At 42.7% G+C, this 21,188-nt stretch overlaps 1 protein-coding gene across 3 annotated transcripts in view; it reads right to left on the reverse strand.

Moving 5' to 3' along the window:
• Positions 1-6,705: 6,705 nt before the first annotated feature.
• Positions 6,706-21,188, reverse strand: part of LOC141178750 (uncharacterized) — a 44,906-nt gene continuing 30,423 nt past the window's right edge. For all 3 annotated transcript variants that reach the window (XM_073660596.1, XM_073660595.1, XM_073660594.1), the window contains 6 exons: positions 12,157-12,306; positions 11,926-12,027; positions 11,719-11,842; positions 11,538-11,635; positions 11,249-11,339; positions 6,706-8,839 (listed from right to left, as the gene is read on the reverse strand). In XM_073660596.1, coding sequence (XP_073516697.1) covers positions 7,479-8,839; positions 11,249-11,339; positions 11,538-11,635; positions 11,719-11,842; positions 11,926-12,027; positions 12,157-12,234 — 1,854 coding nt within the window. In that variant the 5' untranslated portion in view covers positions 12,235-12,306 and the 3' untranslated portion in view covers positions 6,706-7,478. The remainder of the gene's footprint in view (positions 8,840-11,248; positions 11,340-11,537; positions 11,636-11,718; positions 11,843-11,925; positions 12,028-12,156; positions 12,307-21,188) is intronic.

Consider the following 21,188-nt stretch of genomic DNA (forward strand, 5'->3'; position numbering starts at 1 on the left):
TACGGAGTGGAGCCGCGCGTGTACGAGGTGTACGGAGTGGAGCCGCGCGTGTACGAGGTGTACGGAGCGGAGCCGCGCGTGTACGAGGTGTACGGAGCGGAGCCGCACGTGTACGAGGTGTACGGAGCGGAGTCGCGCGTGTACGAGGTGTATGGAGCGGAGCCGCACGTGTACGAGGTGTACAGAGCGGAGCCGTGTGTATGAGGTGTACGGAGCGGAGCCGCGCGTGTACGAGGTGTACAGAGGGGGACCTCTGCAAATTTATTAAAAAGAAAAACTGAAATATCACATGGCCATAAGTATTCACACCCTTTGCTCGATATTGAGTAGAAGCCCCTTTTGAGCTAGTACAGCCATGTCTTCTTGGGAATGATGCAACAGGTTTTCACACCTGGATTTGGGGATCCTCTGCCATTCTTCCTTGCAGATCCTCTCCAGTTCCGTCAGGTTGGATGGTGAACGTTGGTGGACAGCCATTTTCAGGTCTCTCCAGAGATGCTCAAGTGGGTTTAGGTCAGGGCTCTGGCTGGGCCAGTCAAGAATGGTCACAGAGTTGTTATAAAACCACCCCTTTGTTATTTTAGCTGTGTGCTTAGGGTCATTGTCTTGTTGGAAGGTGAACCTTCCGACAAGTCTGAGGTCCAGAGCACTCTGGAAGAGGTTTTCATCCACGATATCTCTGTACTTGGCCGCATTCATGTTTCCTTCAATTGCAACCAGTCGTCCTGTCCCTGCATCTGAAAATCACCCCCATAGCATGATGCTGCCACCACCATGTTTCACTGTTGGGATTGTATTGGGCAGGTGATGAGCAGGGCCTGGTTTTTGCTACACATAATTCTAAGCGCTATCACCAAAAAGTTCTATCTTCATCTTATCAGACCAGAGAATCTTATTTCTCATAGTCTGGGAGTCCTTCATGTGTTTTTGAGCAAACTTTATGTGGACTTTCATAGGTCTTGCACTGAGGAGAGGCTTCCATTGGGCCACTCTGCCATAAAGGCCCAACTGGTGGAGGGCTGCAGTGATAGTTGACTTTGTGGAAATTTCTCCCATCTCCCTACTGCATCTCTGGAGCTCAGCCACAGTGATCTTTGGGTTCTTCTTTACCTCTCTCACCAAGGCTCTTCTCCCACGATTGCTCAGTTTGGCTGGACGACCAGGTCTAGGAAGACTTCTGGTGGTCTCAAACTTCTTCCATTTAAGTATTATGGAGGCCACTGTGCTCCTAAGAACCTTGAGTAATGCAGACATTCTTTTGTAACCTTGGCCAGATCTGTGCCTTGCCACAATTCTGTCTCTGAGCTCCTTGGGCAGTTCCTTTGAGCTCATGATTCTCATTTGGTCTGACATGCACTGTGAGCTATGAGGTCTTATATACACAGGTGTGTGCCTTTCCAAATCAAGTCCTATCAGTTTAATTAAACACAGCTGGACTCCAATGAAGGAGTAGAACCATCTCAAGGAGGATCACAAGGAATGGACAGTATGTGACTTAAATATGAGTGCCTGAGCAAAGGGTCTGAAGACTTATGACCATGCGATATTTCAGTTTTTCTTTTTTAATAAATTTGCAAAAATGTCTACATTTCTGTTTTTTTCAGTCAAGATGGGGTGCAGAGTGTACTTTAATGAGAAAAAAATGAACTTTTTAGAATTTACCAAATGGCTGCAATGAAACAAAGAGTGAAAAATTTAAAGGAGTTTGAATACTTTCCGTATCCACGGTATATGGTTTCTGGATTGCTGATTTGTCTGGAATATTGTGTGTAGCTGCCAAAACAGCAGACCCCCTCTCCCACTACAGTGACCCCACTTAGGAAACGATATTCCTCTGGTATTAGAGGTTTATAATACAAAGGGACATGATGAATTCTAAGTCTTTTCTTTAGACTATGGACTTCTTAGGGTGCCAACCTCTGCAGTCATTCAGTGTTAATAGTAATAAGGGTGAAATAGTAATTATCAATAAACCCCATCCTATTTCCTCTCATCTCCCAATGTGCCCGTCCATCTTTGTTATCATTTTTATTCTATCTCATATAAAGACTTAAGAGTCCATCACGCCCCTATGTATTCTAAGCCTCTAATCCCACATTTGTTATTATTCCTCCCCCACGATGGGGGTAAAGGCTGCTGGAATAATTATGTCTAACATTCCGGGAGGGTGTCATGGGTGTATCAGGTTTGACAGACAGTCGTTCTGGATCCAGCTATAGAAGGTCGCTGCGCTTGGCTTTGCAGACACCTTTATGATTCTTTCATCCCTGTAGTGTAGTGCTATCCTTCTCTCGCTAGGACCCAGCAGTGATCTCCTCTTTCTGCTGCTAATTGACACACCCTTGCTTGATATTTAAAAACCCACAGTGTCTCCAGAGAGTCACCAGTGAACTATTTTCCTCTGTTAAGGCCTGGAGTTCCAGCAGTCGGCTAGTTTCTTCTTGGAGTTTCTTGGTGATTAGGGACGATAGGGGAGTCAGGGTGTTGTAAGATCTGCCTAGGGGGTCTCCTCTCTCACTTTCCCTAGTTGTTGGGTTTCCCCCATGTTCCCATGGTCATACATTTGGTCCTTCCCTTCTACTTTGAAGAACCTAGAATATAAGACATATTTTCAGTTGTTTCACACTTTTTTGTTAAGTATATCATTCCACATGTGTTAATTCATAGTTTTGATGCCTTCAGTGTGAATTTACAATTTTCATAGTCATGAAAATACAGAAAAATCTTTAAATGAGGTGTGCCCAAACTTTTGGTCTGTAATGTATCAACCAGATATGGTCGTCATTGTGTCCATGGAGTAAGAGAGAGACAGCACATGTGTCTTGTGATTTTACATCCAGTCCAAGAGGGGCATCTCCAGCCCCCGATGTGGGGGACTGATAGCACCAGCCTATTGTATTCTCCCATTTTCCCCCATCACTGACTAAGAGCTATGATGAACCCTGGTAACCTCAGCTGATAGGACAGAAGGGAACTGGTGTTACGAGTTGTATACACCACCTTTACACAACTATTGTAAATCTGCTTCTGATTTGCCCAGACTGAGCTTCTGTTCAGAGAAAAGTCCTTCCCCCTCCAGCAAAGCACACTGTCTTATATACACACTATATATATATATATATATATATATATATATATATATATATAATAATATATACTCACACACACACACGAGTGGAGCAATATTCATGTGGGATAATATATGTATATATAGTATATGTATACTGTGGGGAAAAAAAGTATTTAGTCAGCCCCCAATTGTGCAAGTTCTCCCACTTACAGAGATGAGCGAGGCCTGTAATTGACATCATAGGCCGAGATCAACTATGAGAGACAAAATGAGAAAACAAATCCTGAAAATCACATTGTCTGATTTGGAAATATTTTTTTTAAATATATATAAATATACATGTATTAAAATGATAACAAATATTAATTTCATATATAAAGAGATAAAACTCAAATAAAAGCTGTGACACCTTCCCATAATGGCTACAGCCAGAGGCATCAAAAGAGAAAACGTATTCAGAGCATACCCCGGCCCCCTCACACCACCCCAACGCCGTATTGCTGATGCTTCGTCAGGGGCACTGTGATTTTCTTGATTTTTTTGGGATATTCTCTCTCTCAATGTTAAAATTAATCTACCCTTAAAATTATAGACTCTTCATGTCTTTGTCAGTGGGCAAACTTACAAAAACAGCAAGGGATCAAATACTTATTTCCTTCACTGTATATAGATATATACACACACACTGCTCAGAAAAATAAAGGAAACACTGAAATAACACATCCTAGATCTGAATGAATGAAATATTGTCATTGAATACTTTGTTCTGTACAAAGTTGAATGTGCTGACAAAATCACACAAAAATCAGCAATGGAAATCAAATTTATTAACCAATGGAGGCCTGGATTTGGAGTCACCCCCAACATTAAAGTGGAAAAACACACTACAGGCTGATCCAACCTTGATGTAATGTCCTTAAAACAAGTCAAAATGAGGCTCAGTATTGTGTGTGGCCTCCACGAGCCTGTATGACCTCCCTATAACGCCTGGGCATGCTCCTGATGAGGTTGCGGATGGTCTCCTGTGGGATCTCCTCCCAGACCTGGACCAAAGCATCCGCCAACTCCTGGACAGTCTGTGGTGCAACGTGACGTTGGTGGATGGAGCGAGACATGATGTCCCAGATGTGCTCAATCGGATTCAGGTCTGGGGAACGGGCGGGCCAGTCTACGGCTTCAATGCCTTCATCTTGCAGGAACTGCTGACACACTCCAGCCACATGAGGTCTGGCATTGTCCTGCATTAGGGGGAACCCAGAGACAACCGCACCAGCATATGGTCTCACAAGGGGTCTGAGGATCTCACCTCATTACCTAATGGCAGTCAGGCTACCTCTGGCGAGCACACGGAGGGCTGTGCGGCCCTCCAAAGAAATGCCACCCCACACCATTACTGACCCACTACCAAGCCGGTCATGCTGAAGGATGCTGCAGGCAGCAGATCGCTCTCCACGGCGTCTCCAGACTCTGTCACGTCTGTCACATGTGCTCAGTGTGAACCTGCTTTCATCTGTGAAGAGCACAGGGCGCCAGTGGCCTGCACGGTCTTGGGCTGTGAGCACAGCCCCCATCTGTGGACGTCGGGCCCTCATACCACCCTCATGGAGTCAGTTTCTAACCGTTTGTGCGGACACATGCACATTTGTGGCCTGCTGGAGGTCATTTTGCAGGGCTCTGGCAGTGCACCTCCAGTTCCTCCTTGCACAAAGGCAGAGGTAGCGGTCCTGCTGCTGGGTTGTTGCCCTCCTATGGCCCCCTCCATGTCTCCTGGTGTACTGGCCTGTCTCCTGGTAGCGCCTCCAGCCTCTGGACACTACGCTGACAGACACAGCAAACCTTCTTGCCACGGCTCGCATTGATGTGCCATCCTGGATAAGCTGCACTAGCTGAGCAACTTCTGTGGGTTGTAGAGTCTGTCTCATGCTACCACGAGTGTGAAAGCACAACCAACATTCAAAAGTGGCCAAAACATCAGCCAGAAAGCATTGGTACTGAGATGTGGTCTGCGGTCCCCACCTGCAGAACCACTCCTTTATAGGGGGGAATCTTTCTAATTGCCGATCATTTCTACAAGTTGTTTGTTCCATTTGCACAACAGCATGTGAAATTGATTGACAATCAGTGTTGCTTCCTAAGTGGACAGTTTGATTTCACAGAAGTTTGATTTACTTGGAGTTATATTCTGTTAAGTGTTCCCTTTATTTTTTTGAGCAGAGTAGTATGGTTGGGTAGTAGTTAATAATTTCTATCTGTCAATAACGTTGCGGACTTCCATTCTGCTATTGGATAATATGGACATAATTGCTGGCACTGTATTGTCTCTCAAGATCTGTAACTTTTTTTCTGTGTGCGCATTTTTTGTCCAGTTATTATTGTATATATTTCGCATTTATAGATTGATATTTTGAGAGATATTTTCTTATATGTTATTATGCATTTATACTATGATCTCATATAATCGTGTTATACTTCATGCTTCACTGTTCTCTGTGGTGTCCTCGTTGGCCGTATCAATTTATCCTCCATGACGTGCGGTCACGTGGTTCCCCACGTGCTTGCGGTGTGATGGATCATATGATGCGTTTGCCTTGGATGCGGCGGTGTAGCAGTGATTGCCATGTGTCATGCCACGCCGTCCCCACACCCATTGGCCGAGAGACTACACACCCCTTTTTCTATTGGCTCAAGGGTCCTTTTTAAACCCTACCCACCTTCATTAACGCCACCTCTTGATGAAGGCATCTGTGCCGAAACGCGCATCAGGGTGAGCGTAATTGAGGGGCGTGTTCACATCCACTGGCTGTAAGTATTTTATAGGGTTCATGCTACACTCTTTTTGCTGCCGTTCTTTAATCTTTTTTTCCTACTTAGGTGCATTTTCTAGGCTTTAATATGTATTAGGATATACTTTTATCCTGTAGCCTAAGAGGTCAGGGCACGGATACCACTTATAATGATCTGCTGTCCCCGGTATGAGCTATCTATATTAGTCCCTATATATAGACAGCGGTGTGACTAACCTCTTATATAGCAACTACTTCTGACCTACCTCACAAGCACCTGCACTTTTATTGAATGCTTCACTGCATTTTAACAATATATTCTTATTTTTTGGCAGCCCAATTATGTATTTACATCAGAAAAGAATCATGTTAATTTGTCTCATGCTCCTCATTAGTGCTCCTCCATTGTTTTACTATTAACGGTCTCTGTTTCTGCGATTCATATTTTTTTCCTGTATAAATTATAATTAATAACATTTTGTAATTTTTTCACTATTATATGGGACTCTGACTTGAAGTTTTTTCCTCTAGTTTCTTATGTATGGAGGAGGATGTGGGGCCCATTATACTGTATACTGGTTGGCCCACGACTTTGTCAAAGTTTTCATGTTGTGAGTTTTACATTCCTGATGTAGAATCAGTCTGGGTAAATGTACATGGACATGGCAATAATGGAAAGCTGCTAATTGGACTTTGCTACAAGCCTCCTAATGTATAGCTGAACACGTAGAGGATGAAATGCTGCAACAAATAAAAAGGCAACAAAAACAAGTCATGGTGAAAAGTGTTGGCTCCCTTGAAATTGTTTCAGAAAATGAAGTAATTCTCCCAGAAAATTATTGCAATTACATGTTTTGTTATACACGTTTATTTCCTTTGCGTGTATTGGAACAACACAAGAAAACAGAGAAAAAAAGGCAAATTGAACATAATTTCACACAAAATAGGCTGGACAAAATTGTTGGCACCTTGCCAAAATTGTGGGTAAACAACTTTGTTTCAAGCATGTGAAGCTTGTTCAAATGCAATTGTGGCAAGTAACAGGTGTGGGCAATAAGAAAATCACAACTAAAACTAGATAAAAAAGGGAGAAGTTGATTCAATCTTTGCATTGTGTGCATATGTGTGCCACACTAAGCATGGAGAAAACAGAAAGAGGAGAAGAGAACTGTCTGAGGACTTGAGAACCAAAATTGTTGAAAAATATCAACAATTTCAAGGTTATAAGTCCATCTTTAGGGAAAAGCATGTTCCTTTGTCCAAGGTGCGCAGCATAATCAATAAATTTACAACCCATACAGTCAAATATGGTGGAGGTTCAAAGGTGATTTGGGGTTGTTTTGCTGCCTCTGGCACTAGGTGCCTTGACTGTGTGCAAGACATTATGAAATCTGAAGATTAGCAAAGGATTTTGGGTCACAATTTAGTGCCTAGTGTCAGAAAGCTGGGTTTGCGTCCTAGGTCATGGATCTTCATACTTTACTTTCCCCTTGTTGACTGTGTGTTGCAGCCTCCCCTCTGGTTCCTCAGGAGGTATGAGAAACTCCTCAACGGCTTATTAGGGAGTTAGGTCTGTGGTGGCGTTTTTAGTTGTGCAGTTAGGGCCTTTCTTGTCTATACAGAGACTAGTTGTGTGTAGTTGCAGCATTCTCCCCTTTGTGGGTTCTCCGGTGGTTATCAAGATGCGCTTTCTGGTTAAAACATTTTCTACAATCTGAACATGAAAAAGGCTTTTCCACTGTGTGGGTCCTCTGGTGCTTAAGAAAACTAGATTTCTGGTTAAAACATTTTCCACATTCTGAACATGGAAAAGGCTTCTCCCCTGTGTGAGTTCTCTGATGTTTGATAAGAGGTGATTTGTCTATAAAACATTTCCCACATTCTGAACATGGAAAAGGCTTCTCCCCTGTGTGAGTTCTCTGATGTTTGATCAGAGGTGATTTGTCTATAAAACATTTCCCACATTCTGAACATGGAAAAGGCTTCTCCCCTGTGTGAGTTCTCTGATGTTTGATAAGATTTGATTTCTCTGTAAAACATTTCCCACATTCTGAACATGGAAAAGGCTTCTCCCCTGTGTGAGTTCTCTGATGTGTGATAAGAGTTGAGTTCTGTATAAAACATTTCCCACATTCTGAACATGAAAATGGCTTCTCCCCTGTGTGAGTTTTGTGATGTTTGATAAGATTTGAGTTCTCTGTAAAACATTTCCCACATTCTGAACATGAAAATGGCTTGTCTCCTGTGTGAGTTCTCTGATGGTTGATGAGAGTTGATTTCTCTGTAAAACATTTTCCACATTCTGAACATGGAAAAGGCTTGTCCCCTGTGTGAGTTCTCTGATGTGCGATAAGATATGATTTCTTTACAAAACATTTCCCACATTCTGAACATGAAAATGGCTTGTTTCCTGTGTGAGTTCTCTGATGTTTGAGAAGAGATGATTTCTCTGTAAAACATTTTCCACAATCTGAACATGAAAAAGGCTTCTCCCCTGTGTGAGTTCTCTGATGTGCGATAAGATGTGATTTCTGTACAAAACATTTCCCACATTCTGAACAGGAAAATGGTTTCTCTCCTGTGTGAGTTCTCTCATGCCTAACAAGATTTGATTTCTGATTAAAACATTTCCCACACTTGGAGCAAGAAAATCTATTCTTCACTGTGTGAATTTTTTGATGTTTAAGAAAAGACTTTTTGAGAGGAAAACTATTTCTATATTCTGAATGTGAAAATGGTTTCTTTGCATTAGGAGCAGTTTGTTTTTTAATGCTTATTTTGTGACTATGATTTTCCTTAGTAGTCGGTAATGAATCAGAAGACAGGACCTGTTTCATAGGACCGGATGACAGATCTTTGCTGTGAAGGGATGATGGTATATCTGGGGAAATGTCATTCACTTCAATTGTATCCTGTGGGATCTGAAAATTATCTGATTTGAAAATTGAAGATGTCAGCTGTCCCTCTGATCTCCAGGTACAGTTATCTGCCAAGAATAAAACTAACTATTATTTTTTAATAAAAAAGCCTTGAATTTTATATTTTTGAACATTTCTACTTACACTGTCTGTAAAAAAAGGCAAGTTCTATAAAAAAAAATTCACTTATTCACCAGGACAATGACCATCTAATAGAAAACCTCATAGGATGAACCAGTGGAGCGTGGTGTTCAACTGTTTGTTCATTCTGCCTCCCAAATATGGAGTAAAAGGCGCAGGCTCTGTCCAGCCACTAAGATTAGGTAACCTGGGACCAGTAGTACCCTCCAGTCTGGCAGTATGGGTGTGTGTGCTGTCCAGCTGGAGTAATCTGCTCCCTGCTTCAGCCATTTGGAAAGCACCGCACCCTACTAAAGCTGGAAGCATATTGCCGGAAGCTGCCAGATCCAGCCTTGTTCTCCTCTGGTTCAGTCCTCTGTGCTCAGCTCCCGGCTTGTGTATTTGTTTCCTGTTGTGACCTCGGCCCGTTTACTGACTACTCTCGTGTCTTCTGATTTAGTATTTTCTCTGCCCTCCTGGTTCTGACCCGGCTACCTGACTATTCTTCTACCCATCTCACACCATAGAACAGCAGGTAACACCGTGGCCCAAGCCTAGTGGGTCTCTGTGTAAGTCCAGATCCATATAGAGGGGTTAAAGGGTGATGAGCAAAGTAATTTGTGAAATCTGTAAATGGAGTAGATAGTGACAAGCCTGTTTGTGGTGGCCATCTTTTGAGCTGCCAGGTGACCATGAACAGCTCCCCCAATACATTGCGTCTGCGAACTATTCCATGAAAATCTGCATTCCTAAAAGCTAAATGGCGCTCCTTCCCTTCTTACCCTGCCATGTGCCCAGACAGTAGTGTACAACCGTATATAGGGGATTGTCAGATTCAGGAGAAGTTGGAAAATAATTTGTAAGGTCCATTTGTTTCCTATTATCATTTGTGAAGAATTCCAAAGTTATCACCACATAAAGTGACACACGTCAGATTTGAAAAATGGGGCCTGATTAGGAACACAAAACTGTCTGCGGGAAGGGGTTAAATCAGAGGATTACTGAAGTCAAAAACTGCGACTATAGACAATAAAACATCTACTGAAATGATCAAACTCAACAGTCTCCATCAGAGAAAAATGAGCAACTAGTGGAGAAACCTCTCTGGGGTAATTAGAGTCTGGGGCTCGGTGGCTCTTGGCAATCTAAACTATCGTAAGGGACAATATTTTCTGTCACATGAGTGTCAAGAAGAAATATTAGACATTTAAAGTGAAGTTTTTTACAATACTGCAAAGCTGAGGTGTCTTAAATTTAGATTTCTGGCATTTGGAAGAAGCAATGGAGATCTTTTTGAAAGACGACCAGGGAGTTACAGACTCACATAAGTGAGGCCGGCCGATCCCACCACAATCAGACTATCATACAGAATGAACTTGTAAAAAAAAGAAAGAACATATAAACATGTAACATCCCCAACAACAACGTATGTATGAAGGGAGAAATCCAACACTAAACTCATATATGGTGGACCATTGGAGGTATGATGAGTCCTGACCAGAAGAGTAGAGAAAGTATTAGTGCCCCCATTTCAGGACAGATTGTGCAGGAATCTGAATTCTTTAGGACTGAAAACATAATGTAATTTATGACGTGGAGTGAATCCATGAAACCAGGGCTTGAGCCATGCCACCACATCTCCTGCAGGAATGAATAAATGTATATTTCAGCCATCAGCCATGCACAGCTTAGAGACATATCATGGCACAAGTGTAATGTTATTGATGTAGTTTATCAAGATCCTGTTTGAAGTTAGTTGGTTTAAAAAGAAATTGAAAAGTCAGGATAAAGGGAAACTCCGTTGTTATTGTACAGAAATTCACACTTGGCCCTCACTGCACATTTAATATTGTCGATCATAAAAGTGAAGTTTGGCCAGAAGACTGGACCTGATCTTGTAGGGACCATATGAGCACATTCAGCCGCACAGAGCGGAGAGAAGGTGGATTCATCCAATAAGATATCAGGGATCTAGGAAGCCAACAGCATCATTACCCTCCGCTTTCTCTTACAGACCCATCAGAATATTTTTCTTCAAGTGATTTTCTCACTTGTCTGCACTTTCTACGTACGCTGTCATTTGGCTTTGTAGTTTACAGATCTGGACAGGTAACGGTCAGCGTCTACTAATCCCAGGGGGTAGGTAGATCCTCCAGGTTATAAGTTCTATAGAAAAGGGCTTTTAAAATTACACAAAGTAAATTGAATAATTTCGGACGGAGGAGAATGTTGTGGTCTAGCGGCAAAATGGTGATCACACGATTGTGATACGGCCGGACTACACCACCGATAAAGCAGCCACAGCCGATGACTGAGAAGAATCTGTGACTTCTCTGCATTTAGTGGTTACTACTCACCTGGGTAGTCATATGAAGGAATCTCCTCCTTACACCGCTCATCACCCCTCACATATGTCTCTGTAGTATTAATATGGGTCAGATCTTCACCCTGAAACAAATATTGTAAAAGTCACAGACAGATGGAGAAGTCACATGTATGATCAGATCTAATCCTGTCATCTCCACCGTTCTCATTACACAAGTATAAAACATATAATATTGGTGGATAAAACAAGACGGAGCACAAGACCTTCACAGCCGTCTACACATCATAGGGGAGATCCCATGACACCTTCTCTCCATCTACCTGATGATCCCGAGGAACATTGGGATCTTCTTGTTCACAGTCCTGTGGAAGAAGAGGACGGGGACATCTCTCTGGTGTTGTCCTCTTACTGGATAGACCTGGAGGAAACACATACAGGGAATGAATTCATTCTTTACATACAGATAATTATAGGCCGTGTGTATTTAGTCCTGTCTATTACCTGGTGATGTGAGGGGCTGGGGAACCTCCATCATGATGTCCCTGTACACATCTTTGCGTCCTTCTAAATACTCCCACTCCTCCATGGAGAAATAGACGGCGACATCCTGACACCTTATAGGAACCTGATACATACAATGATACCGTCATCTCCCCGATCCCTTCATAGTGTTACTGTATAATGTCCCAGCATTCCCAGCAGTGTCACCTCTCCAGTCAGCAGCTCAATCATCTTATAGGCGAGTTCTAGGATCTGGTCATTGATGTCCTCACGTCTTAGGGGGTGAGGTGGAGGCTCCATGATTAACCTCTGGTTATTGAGAGACACATTAATAAATCTCACTACAGACATTTCCAGAGTCCTCACCTCTCCAGTTCTGTCCGTCTGTTATCCCCATAGATAAGAATGATGTAATGTGATGTCATCAGAATCTCTCACCTCTCCAGTAAGCCGGAAGAGAATCTCTAGGGTGAGGTGTAATATCCTCTCCACCATCTTGTCCGTGTCCATATCCATCTTTGATAGGTAAATCAGGAAAATTTTCTTATATAGACGATCTTCACTGAGAGGATCCGGTATTGTAGAGTCCTGAACGAGAAGAAGATGAGCCGAGGTAACATCATAAAAATCCTGTGTAATAATACAATTACTGGAGATAATAAGGGAAACATATGAGGAGATTTATTATTTTTTATTTAGCTTTTTCTTTACATCTAGTAATAAAACCTTTATATTTTAGGCCACAGACAACAAGCAGTTTCTTCCTCGGAGTCTGCAGCTGAATACGTTTCTCATAGACTCACCTTCCATAATTCTCGTCTCATTTTCCGTCACTGGAATTGGCATTAGCAATACTGCAGGAGATATTTATTTTGCGTGACATGAGAAATAACTACTTCATGATGAGGAAACATCTTCTACTACGGATCTAAAACCATATTTGGAGACAGTCCGTCACTGACTACATCTCCACTGGCCGTCTGTATGAATGTTTCCCGTCTTCCCCGAACTGTAATCTTCTATCAAGTTAGATCTCAGGTCTGATTCACACACAGAAGTTTGAGGCTTTTATAAAAGCTGTTTTGTTTGAACAAATGCCGCAGACAGAAATTATTTGATACTAAAGTCTACATGTACAGTGTATTATGGGTTTTATTTCTAGCCTTAGGCTTTCCTTCCTATATTACAAGAAAACAAAAAACAAAAAAGCAAATATTAAAAGGTTTCAAAAGAAAATTTGCACCAACAATTCTTGTAAAAAGAAAAAACATGCAAAAAGCAGAAGACACATTTTGTAATTTTTTAACATGTTATGAACTCTTTTGGGCACCAGAACATAGATGTACACCTCAGGGATGGCACAGGTGTGGCTGCAATAAAATCCCTGGCAGTTTAACCACTTGCTCCTGCAAAAAGCAAACAAGGCATTTAAGAAGGTGTGACAGAGTTCGGCTGAATGCCCTCCTCCCCCAAGTACTGAGCCTGTAATGTACAAAAGTCTATTAGGCCGGGCCAGAGGCAGAGTTCCATAACTTACTTTTTAACACCTCCATAAACATTAGACTAAAGTTACATGGAAGCACTGATTTTGGTCGACTATATAATGTATTTGGGGACCTCCCTACAGATGCAGTCAGTCATACAAACCACAGGAAAGCTGGAATATTTGTGTATGGGGGAGTCTGGAGAGATAGCCATCTGCCAAATGATCCTTCAGCCAACACTTATCTCATGTGTATGGGGCAGTTAGTATTACACTGACAGGCAGTGATAATACACGGCACTACAGTAGTACAGTGCATCACCTGAGCAATCAAAAGCTTCTGTGTTGTATGATCATACTAATGAGAGTTATTTTAAAAAGTTTATAAAAAAGGTTTAAAAAAAGTTTTAAAGTGAAAATATCACAGTTTTAGCAAAAATAAATATTTGTCACTTTAAGGAAAACATGCATATAATGAGAAAATGGAGAGGGAGGTCAGCTCACTGTTTATTTAATGCACCTTGTCTGAAGAATACAGCATGAGCCGCCCTGGTCAGGGACTGTAAAGACCCGGGGTCTTCTGTGGGCGAAACGCTACTCAAACAACACAGGGTGAGGGTAAAACAGTGTGGCAATACTTTATTGAACCACAAAGCGGACATTAAACATACAGAACAGTCCAGCAAATACCCAAGATGGTACATTACACAGTCTCATCCTTCCATCTCCGCCCACCTGGGATAGAACAGCTGCGACTTTGGAGACGTCCAGGGCCAACTACCTCAACCAATGGCCCTCCACTTCTGGCGGGCCCCCACAGAGAGAAGGTAGCGGCAAGATTAGGAAGTCAACAGTCCATCGAGGTACAAGACCAGGAGACCCGATGGTCCCATCCTGGCCTCTCCGAGAGTTTCCATGGGACCAGACGACCGGTGGGTCCCTCCTGGCAACTCCAAATTTCTCCATGGGTTCTAGGTGACCGGTGGGTCCCTCCTAACAACACCAAAACAGCATATCCATGGGGCCAAGTGACTTTTTCATCCTCTCCTGGACTTCCCAAAAGTATCCATGGTCTCTCTGATGGTTAATAGAGCAGATCTGAAACTTTCCAGTGAGGGCTGATACCCTTAGACTAGAATCATGTAGAATACAAATCTGTGTCTCTTTAGATGAAATGCAATCCATCTACTTTCCTGAAGGATGTCTCCCATTTTCCTTCCAAAGTCCTTCTGATGTTCCGTGATTCTCTGTCCCAAATTTCATTCCGTCTACAGCACTACAGACATCCCTGTTTATATTTACATCTGTGTGAGGTCATAAAGCCCAGGTAAAAGAGGTGAAAGGTGCAGGGATCACCTATCATTGTTTGAGCTAATCTATTTACATAGTTGGTATCACAGGGGCTGTTGTAAATAAACTTTCAGCTGACTTAGTACAATTTGTCATTAGCACAGTAAACATGATTGTTTCCAAACGAATAGAATTCAGCATTCAGGGTTATACAAATACTATGACCTTTTTGATCAGCAAGAGAAATACAGCCACTGACTAAGCTACTGTAGTAGTGATACGCGTAGGGCTTACCTCTCTACCGTGGACTCCCTCAGTAGGTATCTATGCCCTACGTGTATCACTACTACATTAGCTTCGTCAGGGGTCGTATGTTTTTTAACCACTTGTGTCCCTACATGAAATAAAGTTGCTATTTATTATTTGTAGTAATTCTTATTATTTTTGGATGTGCATTATCTCACTGTGCAAGCTTTTCTCTACCTACTTCTTTAAGTGCTTTGTTGCACAGTTACCATTGCCCCCCGTATCATATTTCAGTGATTTAGATTGTGTGGTGCCGACTGCCAAATAGATTAATGTCTTCTAATACATTTTTTTAGCGGACCTGACGTGCATCCCACGTATTGTAGTTAACTCTCTATACACTCTATTAAATAAATGACCCCCTATAGTGGTACAATTGATGAAATTGTGTATTGAAAATTGCTGTACAGTTATGTTTTCTTCAAATGTGTCGGTTTTATTAACATAGTTGCATGCTTTACAGGGTGTATGTCCACATTTAAAAACCCCTTATAGGATAACCAAGTTACATTGCGTTTGATATTTGTTTCTTGCTTATTCCGCCTGGTGTAGAAGCCTTTTTGGATCCAAAACTCAAACAAAATATGCAAAAGAATTTGCAAAGTCTGGAGGATGCCATCTCAGACATCAAAAAAACTACGTTTGAGAGAGATATCAAAGACTACGAGTCAAATTCAATTTACACATGGAAATTAAACAAACCAGGAGCTACTGTTCTGAAATACAGGTCACACAATAAATTCAAAGGAAACAGGGGAGAGCGGAGGTCAGCTTCACAAATCCTAATGTGTCCATGGGTTCCTCTAATTATAATTCTCTGAGGACTTATCTGATGCATCAGTGGGATCAACTAAAGAAAGATGGAACAAAAATAAATTCTCAAGAACGCCCCACAATCCAGCACAAAACAACGGGCGGGCAGAAAGCTCAAACGTGCCCGGACATGTGCGTTCCATGCCGGAGGGCATCACGGTCTCCTATCTGCGAATGCGCATGTCCGGAAGCATGCGTTCCACGCCGGATCGCATATGGTATTGGATTGCATACCACCAACATAGAAAAATCCTATCTCTGAGATCAGCATCATGGGAGACTAAAAACAAGTACTGCACATCCTCCCATCATGTAATAGGCATGTCGATCTACTTTATCACCACAAAAATATGGGATGGTGGCCCACAGTATATTCCTAAATGGACAAATTTGACCTCTATTGCACAATTAGAGATACACAGAGTTCACCACACTTGTCAATGACGAAATAGTATAAGTGGAATATAATTGATAAGTAATAATTCTGATATAGAAGCTCAGATATCTCGGTGAAGTACAACAATATGTGAACCCCATTCACAGGGAACTGACTAGCAATGGGTAGAGCATACAATCCAAAAATATAATCCAGAATGGGGCTGTATTCCCACAAATCAGGCATAGGAAATTTGCTCATTGAGTCCCTTAGGGGCTCGAGAATCCAGTCTAACAATCCACTCACTTTCCTTTCAGAGGATACATCTATTGTGATCACCTCCTCTCACATTGGCTTTAACCACCTCAATGATACAAAAGGAGAGGTCTCCGGTTTCACCTCGATGTGCACTGTTCATGTGTCTCACTAATGGGATCTCCTGACCATGGCGTATATTGCCCAAATGCTCCCCTACTCTCCTCCTAGACTCCCTCTTGATCTTGTCTACATATTCTAGGGGGCAGGTGCATGTGACCATATATAGTAGTCCTGAGGTTTTACAGCTGGAATAATACCACTGGAAAAAGATTTTAACCATGGAGGAACTTGAGAAAGATTTACATGGTCTCATCCAATTACATGTACAACATTCTCCAGATCTAAAGAAACCGCAGATTCTTCTATCTAGACAAATCCCCTTGGGGGCAGGTATTTTATAGAAACTGTGCACTAAATTGTCCCTAATTGACCAACCCTTTCTGAAAGTTATTGTGGGAGTAGCTTCCACAGCACCCTCAGGTCCGGGTCGACCACAAGTATATCCCAGTGTTTTCTGAGGATATGAAAGATACAGTCACTCTGATTGCCATAAGTTTTTCTTACTCGTGTAGTCCAATCTTCTTCTTGGTCTCTTGGATTGGTATGCAGGAGTGTCTCTCTTCTCTCCCATTTTTCTGCAAATGATGATGCGGAATTCAAAATGTACCATGAGTACCCTTTATCCCTTAATCTGGTGTTCAGGTCTATTGCCTGTATATTAAAATCTGTGACATTCGAGCAGTACCTTCTCAACCGTAAAAATTGGCCCTTGGGTTTTCCTCTTTGTATGGGGATGGGGGTGGTGGTTATCCCACTTCAATAGTTTATTAGTGCTTGAAGGTTTATGGTAGATGAGTGACCCTGGGGTCCCATTCCAAACTAACTTGATCAGTACATACAGGAACATCAACAGGTAATAATTAGTGTTGGTCTGCCCCTTTAAACAAAATGTACTTTTCAGGTTATCCCCCCAGCACCCTCACTTATCTTCCCTTCTTTTGAGGCCCACAGAGTCAGACTCTACAGGCCATTCTCCCTGCGAGTGGCGGTTGTGTATCGCCCTCCGGGCCCCTCCCGTCAGTTTGTGGATCATTTTGCCACTTGGCTTCCAAATTTTCTATCCTATGACATCCCCACCCTCATCATGGGAGACTTTAACATCCCAATTGGCGATTCCGTCTCCCCATCTGCCGCTGATCTTTTATCTCTAACTTCCTCCTTAGGCCTTTCACAGCTTGCTAATTATCCTACAGTCATGGCCAAAAGTATTGAGAATGACACCAAAATTATATTTTCACATGATCTGCTGGCCTCTGGTTTTTATTAGTGTTTGTCTGATGTTTATATCACATACAGAAATATAGTTGCAATCATATTATGAGTACCAATAGGTTATATTGACAGTTAGAATGAGTTAATGCAGCAAGTCAATATTTGCAGTGTTGCCCCTTCTTCTTCAAGACCTCTGTAATTCTCCCTGGCATGCTCTCAATCAACTTTTGGACCAAATCCTGACTGATAGCAGTCCATTCTTGCATAATCAATGCTTGCATTTTGCCAGAATTTGTTGGTTTTTGTTTGTCCACCCGTCTCTTGATGATTGACCACAAGTTCTCAATGGGATTAAGATCTGGGGAGTTTCCAGGCCATGGACCCAAAATCTCTATGTTTTGTTCCATGAGCCATTTAGTTATCACCTTTGCTTTATGGCAAGGTGCTCCATCATGCTGGAAAAGGCATTGTTGGGCGCCAAACTGCTCTTGGACGGTTGGGAGAAGTTGCTCTTGGAGGACATTCTGGTACCATTCTTTATTCATGGCTGTGTTTTTAGGCAAGACTGTGAGTGAGGCGATTCCCTTGGCTGAGAAGCAACCCCACACATGAATGGTTTCAGGATGCTTTACAGTTGGCATGAGGCAAGACTGGTGGTAGCGCTCACCTCTTCTTCTCCGAATAAGCTGTTTTCCAGATGTCCCAAACAATCGAAATGGGGATTCATCAGAGAAAATGACTTTGCCCCAGTCCTCAGCAGTCCACTCCCTGTACCTTTTGCAGAATATCAGTCGGTCCCTGATGTTTTTTCTGGAGAGAAGTGGCTTCTTTGCTGTCCTCCTTGAAACTAGCCCTTGCTCAAAGAGTCTCCGCCTCACAGTGCGTGCAGAAGCACTCACACCAGCCTGCTGCCATTCCTGAGCAAGCTCGGCACTGCTGATAGTCCGATCCCGCAGCTGAAACAGTTTTAAGATATGGTCCTGGCGCTTGCTGGTCTTTCTTGGGCGCCCTGGAGCCTTTTTGACAACAATGGAAGCTCTCTCCTTGAAGTTCTTGATGATGCGATAGATTGTTGACTGAGGTGAAATCTTTGTAGCTGCGATACTCGTCCCTGTTAGGCCATTTTTGTGCAGTGCAATGATGGCTGCACGTGTTTCTTTAGAGATAACCATGGTTAACTGAAGAGAAACAATGATACCAAGAACCAGCCTCCTTTTAAAGTGTCCAGTGATGTCATTCTTACTTAATCATGACTGATTGATCGCCAGCCCTGTCCTCATCAACACCCACACCTGTGTTAATGGATCAATCACTAAAACGATGTTAGCTGCTCCTTTTAAGGCAGGACTGCAATGATGTTGAAATGTGTTTTGGGGGTTAAAGTTCATTTTCTGGGCAAATATTGACTTTGCAAGTACAGTAATTGCTGTTAAACTGATCACTCTTTGACATTCAGGAGTATATGCAAATTGCCATTACAAAAAATGAAGCAGTAAACTTTGGAAAAATTACTATTTGTCTCATTCTCAATACTTTTGGCCATGACTGTACACATGTAAATGGAAATACTCTTGACTTGATCTTCGCCCGGCTCTGTTCAATAGATGACTTTACTAACGCTCTTCTTGCACTCTCTGATCACAACCTTCATTCATTCTCTGTCAAGGACTGTCCCCCTGCTCAGGACACCCCCACTTTCCACACTTACAGAAATATACAATCCATTAACACCCAGAAATTTATGAAAACGTTGCAAACATCATTGGCCCAAATCTCCTCCCTCTCATGTCCGGACTCTGCACTGAAGCATTATAACGAAACATTGCAATGCTCCCTGGATGAAGCTGCACCTCCTACATAGAGAACAACTCGACACAGACGGCGACAACCCTGGAACACGCCGCAAACACGTCTTCTCCAGCGGTGCTCCAGGTGCGCTGAACGGCTGTGGAGAAAATCTAATCTCGCCGAAGATTTCCTCCATTATAAATTTATGCTTAAAACCTATAAATCCGCCCTTCACCTCTCCAAACAAACCTACTTTAACAACCTCATCATCTCACGGTCCAATAATCCTAAAAGCCTGTTTGACACTTTTCACTCTCTCAATCAAACAGCACAGGCCCCGACCACCGACCTCAACGCTGACGATCTGGTCAATTATTTCAAAGAGAAAATTAACCATATCTGACAGAAACTTTTCTCCCAATCCTCAAATGTAATGCATGCTCCTCCCTCCCACACTGCATCTTGCTCATTTTCTGAGTTCGAACCAGTCACGGAAGAAGAAGAAGAAAAAAACCATCCCTGGACCAGAACAGTGGTGCTAACTACAGACCTGTCTCCAATCTTCCCTTTATCTCTAAACTCCTGGAATGCCTGGTCCACTCTTAATCTGCTATCTCTCAGATAACTCTCTTCTTGACCCTTTACAATCTGGTTTCCGCTCTTTACATTCTACTGAAACTGCCCTCACTAAAGTCCCTAATGATCTACTAACAGCTAAATCTAATGGTCACTACTCCCTGCAATTTCTCTGGATCTCTCGGAATCATTCGACACTGTGGATCACCAGCTCCTCCTCACTACGCTCCGCTCTATCGGCCTCAAGGACACTGCCCTCTCCTGGTTCTCCTCCTACCTCTCTGACCGCTCCTTCACTGTATCTTTTGCTGGCTCCTCTTCTTCTCCCCTTCCCCTTATTGTCAGGGTTCCTCAAGGATCAGTCCTAGGCACCCTTCTTTTCTCCTTATACATCGCTCCTATTGGACAATCAGCAGATTCGGTGTTCAGTACCATCTCTATGCTGATGACCCAATCATACACCTCTTCTCCAAACATCACACCGGAATTATTACAAAACACCAGTGATTGTCTTTACGCTGTCTCTAACATTATGTCCTCTCTCTATCTAAAATTGAATCTGTCAAAAACTGAACTACTCGTATTTCCTCCCTCCACTAACCTACCTGTGCCCGATATAGCCATTTCCATTTGTGGCTCCACCATTACTCGCCAGCAACATGCCCGCTTGTCTTGGAGTCATACTTGATTCAGATATTTCCTTCACTCCTCATATCATCTACACCTCAAAAACATCTCTAGATTCAGAAATTTTCTTACTTTTGACTCTGCAAAAACTCTTACTGTAGCTCTTATTCATTCTCGTCTAGACTATTGCAACTCTCTACTAATCAGTCTCCCTCTTTCTAAACTCTCCCCTCTCCAATCCGTCCTGAATGCAGCAGCCAGGGTCATATTCCTCGCCAACCGCTACACCGATGCCTCTTCCCTGTGCCAGTCATTGCACTGGTTGCCCATCCAATACAAAGTTCAATATAAACGTATCACTCTCACCCACAAAGCGCTCCATGCTTCAGTACCCCCCTACATCTCCTCCCTCGTCTCAGTCTACTACCCTTCCTGTGTCCTCCGTTCTGCTAATAACTTTAAACTAAAATCCTCTGTAATCCGAACCTCCCACTCCCGTCTCCAAGATTTCTCACGTGCTGCACCAATTCTTTGGAATGCACTACCCAGGTTAATTCAATTAATTCCCAATACGGAGAGTTTTAAGCGTGCCATAAAAACCCATTTCTTTAGACCGGCCCA

This window comes from Phyllobates terribilis, unplaced genomic scaffold (assembly GCF_046119375.1).
Source record: "Phyllobates terribilis strain yellow unplaced genomic scaffold, ASM4611937v1 Scaffold_30__1_contigs__length_15301838, whole genome shotgun sequence".
Taxonomy (NCBI): domain Eukaryota; kingdom Metazoa; phylum Chordata; class Amphibia; order Anura; family Dendrobatidae; genus Phyllobates; species Phyllobates terribilis.